The following is a 13,833-nucleotide window of genomic DNA, read 5'->3' on the forward strand; positions in this document are numbered from 1 at the left end:
AAAAGAAACTTAAGACTAACTATCATCTAACTACATCCTTCCAGACTGTGGAGAGGAAATATCTTTGTGATTGAAGCACAGACAACAGTCAAATGTTCAGCAACGTTTCCAGTTTTATTTTAATCTACAGAAAGACATCAAGGTTTAATGGGACCAACACACTGACTGCAGCAGTTCATTCCTCCTGTTCCTCTCCGTGTGTGATAATATAACACAGAGATTTATAATCCAGGTTTCCAGCTGTGTCGATGTTGGACGACTGGAACATCTGCTTCACCTGCAACCAAACAGAGGAAATGTTTTAATGTGCAAACTAAGAGAGTTACCAATGTAACTGTGGCCTTGACTACAAAAACTTTTATTTTTTAGGTAACTTCTGTCTATCATTGAGCTGTTAAATACAAATCAACATGTTTCAACTGTTCTCTACAAATGAGTGTCAGTATTTTTGATTTGTTTTCAATGAATTTTGGCTTTAAAGACTGAATGAAACTCCAGCTCATGTATATAATGAACATCCAGCTGTTACAAACCGTCAGAAAGAAGAAAACAACACGTTCAAATCAATAAACCAGTCGATTCTTTACCTCCTCGGATGTAAACTTGTCTGCTTGTGTCATCAGTGCCCTCTGTAATCTGCAAAAACAGGAATATTAAGTTTGTCTTTACAACAAAAGTAACTTGAAATGTGATCTCTAAATCTATATCTAAACCACTAAACTGACGCCTTACTCGTCTTTGTGTATGAAGCCCTTCAAGTTGGGGTCGAACATTTTGAAAGCGTTTAGGATCGTGTCTTCAGGGTCGGTACCTGCAGAGATATATCATTAATAATCATGGTTTTATTGAGGCAGCCTGCAGATAATGCTGGTTAATGTTAGCAGTGTTACAGGATTTTACTCTCAGTACTGTCCAGGTTTAGACTTGAAGTTGGGGGTCGAAACTCTTTAAATTTCTAAGCTGCTGACATCGAACTCTCCACAGGACAAAAAGATAAAAAGGTTTTACCCAGCAAACAGCTCCTCACATCAAGTAGGCATTATTTAGGATAAATCAACTTCACATTTAACCCTCACATAATGTTCACTTTTTACATTTGAAAGCAGTAAATGTACTCTAAATACTTCTTACCTTTAGCCTGACATTTGATGACTTCTCTTTAAAACATATTAGTGCAGCTGATACATGTTATTTTTTATAGTTTTTGATCCATATTTAACTAAAAATGTTAATATACTGTTGCATCCTTCACATTTAATATAGTTCATGTTTTTTATCCATAAACAAGAAATGTAAAAAAACTGAAGAATAAACTCTCTCAGCTCTCTGAAAACTTCATTAAGGATTAATCTCGTTTATTATCTGTGACGGATGACGTATTCAGTATTCATGAGTGATATGTTATGCAGAAATTTAGTAGAGACAAATTATTATGAGGGGAAACTGTGAAGAGTTTGAATATGAACAGTATGTGAGGGTTAAAATCTGAAGTATTCATTTGCATCTCTTCTTACGGGCGTCTACAGGCTGCACAGGATTGTAGTTGCAGTACCGCAGTTGGCCACGGAGACAAGGTGGCAGCACTAAATTCACCTCTCTCAATATTTTCATAGTTAACATTCACACATCAGCTTCTAAAGCATCTAAAACACAAAGATTGTTAGTTTTCTGCAGTATTGTGGTGCGTTCAGGGTCTCACCATGCAGCTTCTCTCCAAACAGAGTGAGGAACATGGTGAAGTTAATGGGGCCGGTTGCTTCTTTCAGCATTTCCTCCAGTTCCTTGTCCTTCACATTGAGTTTACCTGAAAACACAGAACGTCATAAATATAAATATGAAACTGAGAACATCTTAAAATATACGTTCTCCAGGAGTCTGTTCAACATCAGAGCTACAGACCCAACGATGCATAGGTGTCCTTCAGATCTTCTTTATCGATGAATCCGTCTCGGTTTTGATCGATTAGTGTGAAAGCCTAAATTAAAAAGATAAAGTATACATGAGAAAAGCTTTTAAATAAATGTGACGCTGCGTTTCATGTGATGATTTTACCTCTTTGAACTCCTGAATCTGAGTCTGTTCAAACATGGAGAAGACATTGGACGAGGCTCTTTGGGCTCTTTTGGCGCCTCCTTCCTTCTTCTTGGTCTTCCTGCTCGCCTAATGGAGCGTACAAAAGGGTTTAGTTTAAATTTAAAGGGTTAAAATGTGAAAATAAACGTATGAATAACTTGCACACATTCTTTTTTTGTGGACCCAGCATCAAATTTCTGCTTTTAATCCATTTTGAGAGAATATATAAGAGGATTATGGCAAAAATGTCTAAGTGGTGTAACCATAAAAACTTTGTACCAAATAATTCAACTTGCTTAAAAACAGTAAATTGTCAATAAAACACCATATCAACTAGTTTGGCATGATCTTACATTATAACTTTTATATTAAATAAAGCTAATGGAATACAATTGTTCTAAATATTACATTTCATCTGGGGAATCATGGAGATCAGGAAACGTTTACATGTTTTAAATGAAGTCATTATTAGTATAAGTCCACTTAAATACACTGTAGGTGATCAAATATGTAATATTTATTATTCTTTTGTGGTTACACCATTTGACATTTTCAGGAGCATTCAGTCTTACTTTTGGTAAAAAATGGTGCAAATGTCATTTCAAATTATATAAAACCAACAAAAATACTAAATGTACATTTTAACAAACCTGATGCTGCTTTTAAATCTAGTTTAACTGATTTATGAATTCATCATCTTACCAACACTTATTAGTTACTGACCCATGTTCCTCTTGTTCATACTGACTAATAAAAGATGCTGTTTAAAACTAGTTTTTAAGATCTGTTTACGGTCTTTTTCTGTATTCATCCATTTATAAAACAATTATTAAAACAATAAAACCTTAATTACACATTGATCCAGTTTTCTCTTATTGATCTTTTTTTAATATATTGATTATATTGAACTGGGCGTAACTCGGACGTCCATGATGTCTTGCTGCGGAGCCGCTGAGTTCAGTCTGAATTTATCTCACATAAAACCAACAAAAATACTAAATGTACATTTTAACAAACCTGATGCTGCTTTTAAAACTAGTTTAACATATTTATGAATTCATCATCTTACCAACACTTGTTTATCACTGACCTATAAATGAAACGTGATTACTGTATAACTGCTTCTATTGGATCTCTGCAACAGGGATTTTGAAGTGATTAAATGAAGTTATTTTTTATATAAGTCCACTTAAATACACTGTAGGTGGATAAAACCTGATGCTGATTTTAAAACTAACATATTTATGAATTGATCATCTTACCAACACTTATTGTCACTGACCCAAATATTATTTCATTAAGTCAAAGAGAAATTTGAGTTATCTGTGATTCAATAAAGTCAAAGAAACATAAATTATGAAATTAATACATTTAAGAAAAGTGTGATTTTGTATAAAGATAATCTGATAACGTACCATTTCCTCGTCCTCTCTGTGAAGCTGCTGCTGCTCTGAGTGTCTAATGATTCGGGGGCAGAGAGTTTAAATACAGCAGCTGTCTGGGACGCAGAGACCTTAGTGATGATAGTCAGAATGAACGAGGTCTGCGGGGAACGAGCTGCAACCCTCTAACCTCGCAGACTTCCCCTTACATGGGCAAGATGTTGGGTAAAACCCGAGTTCTCCGGAGGCCCAACAACTGCTGCTGATGATCAAAACCTTTTAAAGTGTTTCTATATTTACAGAGACGGAGGGAGGAGAGGACAACTGTGAGGATCACTGAAGAAACTCACATTCACTCTGCTTTTTATTCCTTTATTCCTTCATTTTATTCACTTATCTATCACTGATTAACACCAATGTGATGTTTTTATCTGCAGTTTCTGTGCAAACAAACAACCTGGAAAGACAATAATTTAAAAAATACTCTATTACAAGTAAAGTTATTATCAGCAAATGTACATGAAGTATCTAATGTATTCAATATACCAGCAGTGGAAGAAGTACTCAGAAAAGTAATTAAAAGTAGAGATATCCCAATTAGACTTAAATATCCTCCAGATATATAAAAATACTCTGCTGTCAATAATATTTTCGGTCTTTTTAATTTAAAATCAGACAAACACCTTTAAGAACATAAAATCATTAAAAAATAGCAGCTTTTAAAGTGAAATGCTGATGTATCTGTCTATTAAAGGACAGAATAGTGTTGATGTATTTATTTAAAGTTGTGTCCTGAATGAATCTATAAATATTGTCGATATTTAAAGTCTTCCTGTTGGACAGCAGAATATATATAATAATTACATATAGAAGAACTAAGTTGCGTTACTCTGGATCCTTGTACTAAAGTTAGATTAAATAAAACAACAACATACACATACAGACTTAATTTAACCTTCGTATCGTCCTCCCGGGTCAAATTGACCCTGTCGGTTTTGACTGTTCCTTTCCTCCCTTCCTTCCTTCAGTCTGTCCTTCCTCCTTTCCTTCCTTCCTCCCTTCCTTCCTTCCTTTTTCATCCCTTCCTTCCTCCTTTCACTCCTTCTTCCTCCCTCCCTCCCTCCTACCTTCCTTCTTTCCTCCATCCTTCATTCCTTCCTTCCTTCCTCCCTCCTTTACTTCCTTCTTTCCTCCCTTCCTTCTTTCCTTTCTTCTTCCTTCCTCCCTCCCTCCTTTCCTTCCTTCCTTCTTCCTCCCTTCCATCCTTCCTTCCTCCCTTCCTTCCTTCCTTCCTCCCTCCTTGCCTTCCTTCTTCCTCCCTTCCATCCTTCCTTCCTCCTTTCCTTCCTTCCTTCTTCCTTCCTTCTTCCTTCCTTCATTCCTTCCTGCCTTCCATCCTTCCTTCCTTCCTTCCTCCCTCCTTTCCTTCCTTCTTCCTTACTCCCTTTCCTTCTTTCTTCCTTACTCCCTCCCTTCCTTCCTTCCTTCTTCCCTCCTTTCCTTCCTTCTTCCTTACTCCCTTTCCTTCCTTCTTCCTTCCTTCCTCCCTTCCTTCCTTCTTCCTCCCTTCCTTCCTTGAGTCGAGGACAACAGGAGGGTTAAATAAATCCTAAACTAAGACAAACATAAAAGCAGCAGTGATTCATTGATTATTATTATTAATATTTATAATTCTAATGGCCTGTGGGAAGAAACTATTGCACATTCTGGTTGTGTTTGTTCTTCACTGTAAAGTCTGTTATCAGTGCTTCAAGTCAATACTGGACCGTGATTGGCTCCAGACCAGCTGTGATGTCACAAATCCTGCTCATAGGTTCAAAAGTTAAACTGAGATTTCCAGGTTATTAAAGTCTCACAAACAAACACACACACACACACACACACACACACTCACACACACACACACACACAGACACACACACACACACACACACACACACACACACACACACACACACACACACACACACACACACACACACACACACACACACACACACACACACACACACACACACACCACTGACTCTACTGATGCCCACACTTGAACCCTTTATAGTTCTGCTCAGCTGTTTGGTAGAGGTTACTATGTGTCATGATATCTCATAAACTAAATCTATTGAACCCATTTAACTTTTAGGTCAATGTTTAGCACTTGTATGAGGTATGTAATGCACAGACAGACCATCAGGTTGTGTTATGGTTGCTATAGATACAGATTGTGTTATGGTTGCTATAGATACAGGTTGTTCTATGGTTGCTATAGATACAGGTTGTGTTATGGTTGCTATAGATACAGGTTGTGTTATGGTTGCTATAGATACAGGTTGTTCTATGGTTGCTATAGATACAGGTTGTGTTATGGTTGCTATAGATACAGGTTGTTCTATGGTTGCTATAGATACAGGTTGTGTTATGGTTGCTATAGATACAGGTTGTTCTATGGTTGCTATAGATACAGGCTGTTCTATGGTTGCTATAGTTACAGGTTGTGCTTTAGTGTATAAACGAAGAATAACACAAATCACTGCTGACATCAGAGATCCTGCTGGAGACATTTTTGAAGTTGACATTCATTTTTTTACCTTCCTTCCTTCCTTCGTGTCATCTGTCCTTCCTTCCTTCCTTCCATCCTTCCATCCTTCCTTCCTTTCTTCGTAACAAATTGGATGAACCAAAATTTCCTTCAATTAAATCAGGACAAAACTGAGGTAATCGTTCTTGGCAATAAAGAGAAGAGGATTGCTGTCAGTAAACATCTCGAGTCACTCTCTCTAAAAACTAGCGACCAAGTCCGAAACCTTGGCGTGCTGATAGACTCAGATCTGACCTTCAGCAGTCACATCAAATCAATCACCAACAGAGCCTTCTATCAGCTTAAGAACATATCCAGAGTGAAGGGTTTTATGTCTCAAACAGACCAGGAGAAGTTGATTCATGCTTTCATCTCCAGTAGACTCGACTACTGTAACGGTCTTCTGACATTAAACAACTGCAGCTCATTCAGAACGCTGCAGCTCGAATTTTAACCAGAACAAAGAGATCAGAGCACATTACTCCAGTTCTAAAGTCTTTACACTTGCTCCCAGTCAGCTATAGAATAGATTTTAAAGTTCTGCTACTGGTCTATAAATCACTGACTGGTTTAGGTCCAGAATACATGAATGACATGTTAGTAGAATATAAACCCAGTAGAGCTCTGAGATCTACTGACTCAGGTCAGATAGTGGAGCCCAGAGTTCAGACTAAACATGGTGAAGCAGCTTTTACACAACTGGAACAAACTACCAGCAGAACTAAAATCAGGTTAAAAACACTTCTTTTCTCCTGTGCTTATGATTGAACTCTTTATTTCAAAGCACTTTAAATGTTAATCTTTCATTTGCACTCTATGTCCTTTTAATGATTTTAAAGCAAATCATTATTTTATGCTGCAATCTTATATTTAATGCTCTATTATAGTATTTTATTTCTCTCTCTTTCTATGTTTCTGCACTTTGTTTTTATTATTAGTGTGTGTGTGTGTGTGTGTGTGGGGGGGGGGGGGGGTATGTATGTGTTTACTATGATTGGGTTTTATTTTTATTTCTCAAATTCCATGTTTTTAAAAAAAAAAAAAAATTCTGTTAAATGTTTGTTTTATGTAAAGCACATTGAGTTGCCACTGTGTATGAAATGCGCTATATAAATAAAACTGCCTTGCCTTCGTGTCATCTGTCCTTTCTTCCTTCCTTCCTTCCTTCCTTCTTTCCTTCGTGTCATCTGTCCTTTCTTCCTTCCTTTTTTCCTTCCTTCCTTCTGTAGCTATGTAATGCACAGACAGACCATCAGGTTGTGTTATAAGATAGCCTTTATTGTCAGTGTACAGAGAGCCACAACTGAAGATGCATTATTATAAAAACACAAAGACAAGAATAAACAAAACATTAAGACAAAACAGATATAGTCATAAATAAAAACACAACTGTATTATCACACATTATTAGATTAGATGAACTTTGTTAGTATTCCTGAAGGAAAGTGTTTTATCATACACATAATAAAGAATATAATGGTTTCTGTGTGTTAACTTGTAATTAATGCAGTTTGAGGAGCGTCCACATGACGGAGCCACAGTCTCTCTGTTCAGCTTTGTGTTGCGTTCATGTTACATATAAACATTTTACACAGGAGAGAACTGCACTATGAATTATAAACTATACTGTTATATACTGAAAATACAGTTTAAAGTATTTCATCCATCTGTAACCCTAACCCTATCCCTATCTGTAAGACTTTAATGGATTCTGTGCCAAACCGAACAGTTGATTATGTCTTTATGTGTAGGTTATATAACTGACAGACGGCTCATTGTGATGAATTATGGATTAACTGAGTGTACTCTCAAAGTCGGCATACAGAGGACTTAAAAAGTACCATTTCCTTGTGTTTACCCAACATTTACATTTCCTTTAGTTTTGCAGGGATTGAATCAGTATGACTGCAGATGAACCTGTTATTAAAGGAGGGTTCTGTTCATAACACAGAATATTATATTAAGAGTCAGATTTAAGTCTGAGTTTATCGTTTCATAAATTGTCTCCATTCATTTTTCTACAGTACAAGTTCTTGTGCTCAACTTTAAATTGCATATTTTATATTGTGGCCTGGTGAATGTTGGTCCTCTTCAATGGCTGTGTGAAGTTGCTGGATATTGTTAACTGGCCACAATCAACAACCTGATCAACTCTATGTGAAGGAGATGGGTAAGCAGGGTTTGCCCCCCCCCCCCCCACACACACACACCCCCACCCCCTCACCCCCAAGACCCCCTCAATAAAGCCAAACTGCACATTTCAGAGTGGCCTTTTATTGTGGCTAACCTAAGGCACACCTGTGCAATATTCATGCTGTCTAATCAGCATCTTGACAAATTGACCCCATCTGTTTTGACTGTTCCTTCTTTCCTCCCTTCCTTCCTTCCGTCTGTCCTTCCTCCCTCCCTCCTTCTCTCTTTCCTTCCTTCCTTCTTTCCTTCCTCCATCCCCCTTTCTTCATTCCTTCTGTCCTTCTTTCCTCCCTCCCTCCTTCTCTTTCTTTCCTCCCCCCTACCTTCCTCCCTCCCTCCTTTCCTTCCATCTTCCTTCCTCCCTCCCTCCTTTCCTTCCTTCCTCCTTTCCTTCCTTCTACCTCCCTTCCTCATTTCTTTCCTTCTTCCTCCCTCCTTTCCTTCCGTCTTCCTTCCTTCTTCCTCCCTTCCTTCCTTCCTTCCTTCTTCCCTCCTTTCCTTCCGTCTTCCTTCCTCCCTCCTTTCCTCCCTTCCTTCCTTGACTCGAGGACAACAGGAGGGTTAACATGCAGCATCACACAGATCCATATACATACACACCAAGCTGTTACACATTCTGCTTTATTTCTTACTGTTCAGTAGTTTGATTGATAGCAGAACAGTTTGGTAACCTGAAGACATCCCATCGTACTCTTTGTGAAGTGTTTTTGGGTCACGGGTGATTTTAAGGCCGTGTCTCCTCAAATATCTCCTGGAGAAAAAGATGGGGGCAGTACGCAAACCCTGCTGTGATGCCATGATGAATAATAGATTGAATGGTTGCCCCGTAGAACAATAACATAATGCTTTTATCCACTTCATGGACCCTGAGCCTCTGCAGTGAATACAGACGCTCACTGATTCAAGAACAAAGCTATTCCACACGATGAACCCAACGCACCTGAGAATCAAAGCGGATCCTGAAGGACTTTTATTTTGTTACATGATCAACTGATTAGAACTGAGCTGCAATCAAAGACCGTTTCTTTAGTTTCATCACAGTGTGAAGAGCTTCAGTACTTCTAACCTGCATATCAGAGAGAGTTCAGATGATTTCCACCTGCTAACTTAGCAGTGTGTAGTCGACTCACATCTCAGATGTCTATGAGTTGTTAACAGCTCCACCAAATAGTGATTTTTCCCTCTAAACTTCTCACATGCTTTCATTTCAATAAATGTTCAAATGATCCAATATTTCAGCAAAAATCAAAGATTAGAGAAAAAGTCCAAAAACTGAAAACACATTTGTGTATCAGAACTTAGTTTGTTCTTCTTTCCTCTCCCATTAATCATCTCACCACCCCTCACATTTATCTGCTGACCCTTTGGAGGGGCCCCACCCCTAGGTTGGGAACCACTGGACTAAACTAGCTAACTGTATATAAAGTAGTGTAAACTAGCTCCACCTCCAGCAGCTACAACAGTAACATGCTGCTCTAACACTGATGCTTCACTATTAATAATCTAATGATGTCATAATAATAATATATCAGTCAGAGGACCAAACCACTACTTTACTGTAATACTGCATACTACATCACTCATAATACTGCAGTACTTTTACTGTAATACTGCATACTACATCACTATAATACTGCAGTACTTTTACTGTAATACTGCATACTACATCGCTCATAATACTGCAGTACTTTTACTGTAATACTGCATACTACATCACTCATAATACTGCAGTACTTTGCATTGCTATATTGAATCTTTCACAGCAGTAATACTAGCAATACTTCTAAGCAGGGGTGATTCTAGGATCACACCTTTAAAAAGCCCTGCAGGTGTTCACACCTCCTGCTAAACTAAATATTTCACTAGATAACGTAAATTACAACAATAAATATTAATACATAGTAGAGTTTACTATAGAGTATAATAATAATAATGGTTTATATAGAGAGGTTAGATAGTTAATGAACCCTGAAGGAAATATTATATATTAATGACAGAACTATCCAAAGTACATTAAACCTGTTAAAATAAAACCATTTGAGACCATAAGAGTTCGTCCCAGCTCTAACAGACGGGCTTGCAAAATAATTTAAGTTGTATAAAATAATTTTGTACTTGAGCACTCCTAAAAAGGGTCTCAAATACTTAAATGAAAGTATGAAATACTTTAAGTACTTCTTCCATCATTGCTTTTACTTTTTAAGCACATTTTAAGGTTTTAATCTAATTTAAACGTTAATTAGCTTAGTTTAATTTAATGAGTAACGTTTCATAAGGATCGTGTTAAATTAAAATTAAGAAAGAAATTCAGTCTGCTTCTATCTCTTTAAGTAAAGCGCCTGAATATTTCCTTTTTGCAGCACTGCAGCAGTCTCAGAATAACCGGATCAAATCGGTCCCTGAACGCACCTCAGCAACACTACATTACCCAGCAGCCCCCGCGCGGAACCGTGTTGTAGGAAATCCGCTTGCGGCGGATTATTGTAATCCGACAGAGGGTCTGCTCTGGACGACACATCGGATCACGACAGAAAAACAGCTGAAGCTAAGCGGCCTGACAGCTGCAGCGTGTCCGAGAATCAAGCGCTTTGGCCGGGGAACGATCTGAGCTGTGCCCGGTGCTCGGAGCTCCTCCCGGTGGTGATCGGTGGCGCCTGGAGCCGTTTCCTGGACCTCTGACAGCCGCAGACAGCCGCCCTGCAGCCCCGCGCAGAGGAGAAGCTTTAATTCTTACTCTTAAAGACATTCCCTCTCCCCCCCCCATCCCTTCCTCCCTTCCTCCTTTCCTCCCTCCCCCGGGTCAGATCCAACCCCAGCTCGGCTCGGCTCTGCAGCGCTGCTCGCTCGGCCCGGCTCGGCTCTACTCGGCTCGGCCCGGAGCCTCCTGCTAGCCCCGGCCCGGCCCGGCTCTAATCGGTTCTGCTCGGCTCGGTTCGGATCCTCTTGCTAGCCCCAGCCCGGCTCGGCTCGGAGCCTCCTGCTAGCCCCAGCTCAGCTCGGCTCTGTTCGGCTCTACTCGGCTCCACTCGGCTCGGAGCCTCCTGCTAGCCCCGGCTAGCCCCTCGACAGCTAGCTCCCCTTCTGCTAGTCAGGAATTTATTTTAATTTATTCCGTTTAATCAGACTTTCTTCTAACTGTCCGACCTGCCGACACGGAGGGAGGATGTCGGCGAAAGAGCAGAACAAACTCTCCACCGTGGAGCGACCTATTAAAGGTATTTTACATTTATTTCTTTATTTTCTCTCCCCCGTTGCAGGAAGTTAACGGCTGCTGCTCTGCTAACTGAGAGCAGCTTAACTTACCGGAGCCCCGGTACCGGAGTACTGTTCAGCCCGGTGCTCCCCGGTTCTCCCCGGTGCTCCCCGGCCAGCTGTGCCCGGCCACAGGGGGGCGGGGGGGGGCTGGCCGGGTTATGCAAGTTAATCAATCCGGCTGCAGCTAACGTGAGTTAGCCTTTAGCTTAGCGGTGCATAGAGCCAGGTGAAGCCGAGAATAGAGGCTCACAGGCGGGGAGCAGCTCGGCGGAGACCCGGGGAGAAGCTCCAGGGAGCTGGGTGTAATACCGGAGGGGGGTGTCGTGTTTTAGGTGTGTCTTTTTGTGTGTGTGTCTTTTTTTGTGTGTGTGTGTATTTTTGTGTTTGAGTGTGTGTGTGTGTGTGTGTGTGTGTCTGTGTCTGTATGTCTCTCTCTGTGTGTGTCTCTCTCTGTGTGTCTCTCTCTCTCTCTCTGTGTGTGTGTGTGTGTGTGTGTGTCTCTCTCTCTAAGTGTGTGTGTGTGTGTCTCTCTGTGTGTGTGTGTGTGTCTCTCTGTGTGTGTGTGTGTGTCTCTCTCTCTGTGTGTGTGTGTGTCTCTCTCTGTGTGTGTGTGTGTGTGTGTGTCTCTCTCTGTGTGTGTGTGTGTGTGTGTGTGTGTGTGTGTGTGTGTCTCTCTCTCTGTGTGTGTGTGTGTGTTGGCCTGAATATAAAGCGACCCTCCTTTTTTTCCTTCCCTCTAACAGCTGTTTGTAGAAAATGACTTTTTGAAGATAAGAATCGAGGTTGATATGGACAAAAATCTACTATCACGTTATTTAGACCAAATACTTCGACATCGATACTGCAGCAGTAGTGTAGAGATGACTCTTGATGCTTTCAATAAATATTTATACTATGAAATGTGTGAAATGTGTCTAATAGGTCACATAACATCATCAAATGTCTACTTTTGTTTGACAAACAGCCTAAAAACCAATAAAATGTTCCGTTAATGACAGAAAACAGAAAAAAGCTGCAAAACTTCACATTTTTTAGGCTGGAATCTGCAAATATTTCACATTTTCTGCCTAAAACACTTATTCTAATGAGTCAAGTGTGCTCTGCAGCTGTGCAGGAATGATGTTGTTTTGGCTTTAATGAGAATATTTAATGTTTCACTGTTACAGTAGAAATGTTTCCTGTCGTTGGACTGAAAGCATCTGTGAGTGAAACAGTGAACAGACCTGATCATGAGCCTCTTATCTTGATTCTTGATTCTTTCACAAGATATTTACACTATGAAAGATATTAAAAGATGATAAATAATCATCAGTAATGTGGATTTAATGAGAAAGTGGGTAAAAGGTAAATAACAGAACAATCTGTTAAGTTCAGAAAATGACATCATTTTACTGTAAAACTGCTTTTAAACCAGGAAAAGAAACACTGATATTATTACTAAGACGATCTAGTCTCATATCACGATATCAATATATTATCATATCATAAACTACTCGTTATCAGGTCTGTTCACTGTTTCACTCACAGATGCTTTCAGTCCAACGACAGGAAACATTTCTACTGTAACAGTGAAACATTAAATATTCTCATTAAAGCCAAAACAACGTAATTCCTGAACAGCTGCAGAGCACACTTGACTCATTATAATGAAGTGTTTTAGGCAGAAAATGTGAAATATTTGTTAGTTATTTGTTATAAGTTGCAGCTTTACAGAACATTTGATTGGTTTTAAGCTGTTTGTCAAAGAAAATAAAACATTTTAGGACATTATAAGATAAGATATAGCAGAACAGTGGAATAAAAGAAGTAGTAGTGTGAGGCTGAACGGTATTAAGAAAATCTGACGTATATAAACATGCAAAGTTCCTGTGATTTACATAATAAGGTAAATAAACACACTCTTCATTTATTAAACATTTTAATCTGCATTTTTCCCTTTTTTCCAGCCGTTTTATTCCCCTAACATTTAACCAAGTCATTAATAATTAGGAGATAAAGATAAAACTTTCACTCTAAGGATGAGAAACCTTTTCTATTATAAAAGTGGAACATTTAAATATTCACATTAAAGCAAATTAAAACACTAAAGCAAGCTTTGGCAGCAGCTGGAGACGTAAAGTAGAGCTGAAATAATTCAATGATTCACAGGAAATTAAACATAGTGGAAAAATAGTTTCAGGTATTTTTTTTAAAATATACAAAATATGAATATGTGCTATTTTCTAAACCTTCTGTTAAGATGTAGATGTTTAGTTTTTATGCAAATCTAATGTTGGCTGGTTGATAAAGGGAATAACTGTTAGTAGCAGTTTGTGATTAAGTGTTTTATTGACTATCAGTTTATATATTAGATGA

General features: G+C 38.9%; 2 protein-coding genes across 2 annotated transcripts in view; one reads left to right on the forward strand and one right to left on the reverse strand.

The window, feature by feature from the left end:
- Positions 1–175: 175 nt before the first annotated feature.
- LOC133994904 (myosin light chain 5-like) lies at positions 176–11,591 on the reverse strand. The gene is made up of 7 exons (XM_062434130.1): positions 11,527–11,591; positions 2,053–2,160; positions 1,900–1,975; positions 1,700–1,804; positions 733–811; positions 588–636; positions 176–277 (listed from the first exon to the last, which is right to left on the reverse strand). The coding sequence occupies exons 2-7, from the start codon at positions 2,086–2,088 to the stop codon at positions 176–178; spliced, it is 447 nt and encodes a 148-aa protein (XP_062290114.1). The 5' UTR covers positions 2,089–2,160; positions 11,527–11,591.
- The window catches only part of ppp3ccb (protein phosphatase 3, catalytic subunit, gamma isozyme, b), a gene marked incomplete in the record, with an annotated part of 31,303 nt that continues 28,187 nt past the window's right edge, over positions 10,718–13,833 (forward strand). Inside the window, 1 exon segment of the mRNA XM_062434129.1 lies at positions 10,718–11,438. Coding sequence (XP_062290113.1) covers positions 11,387–11,438 — 52 coding nt within the window.

Source organism: Scomber scombrus, chromosome 15 (genome assembly GCF_963691925.1).
Source record: "Scomber scombrus chromosome 15, fScoSco1.1, whole genome shotgun sequence".
In the NCBI taxonomy this organism is placed as follows: domain Eukaryota; kingdom Metazoa; phylum Chordata; class Actinopteri; order Scombriformes; family Scombridae; genus Scomber; species Scomber scombrus.

Coding starts and splice junctions, on each gene's coding strand:
- LOC133994904 (XM_062434130.1), bottom strand. CDS start 2,088: ATGTTTGAACAGACTCAGATTCAGGAGTTCAAAGAG. Junction 1,976..2,052: donor AGATTCAGGAGTTCAAAGAG/GTAAAATCATCA, acceptor TTTTTAATTTAG/GCTTTCACACTAATCGATCA. Junction 812..1,699: donor GTTTGGAGAGAAGCTGCATG/GTGAGACCCTGA, acceptor ATATCTCTGCAG/GTACCGACCCTGAAGACACG.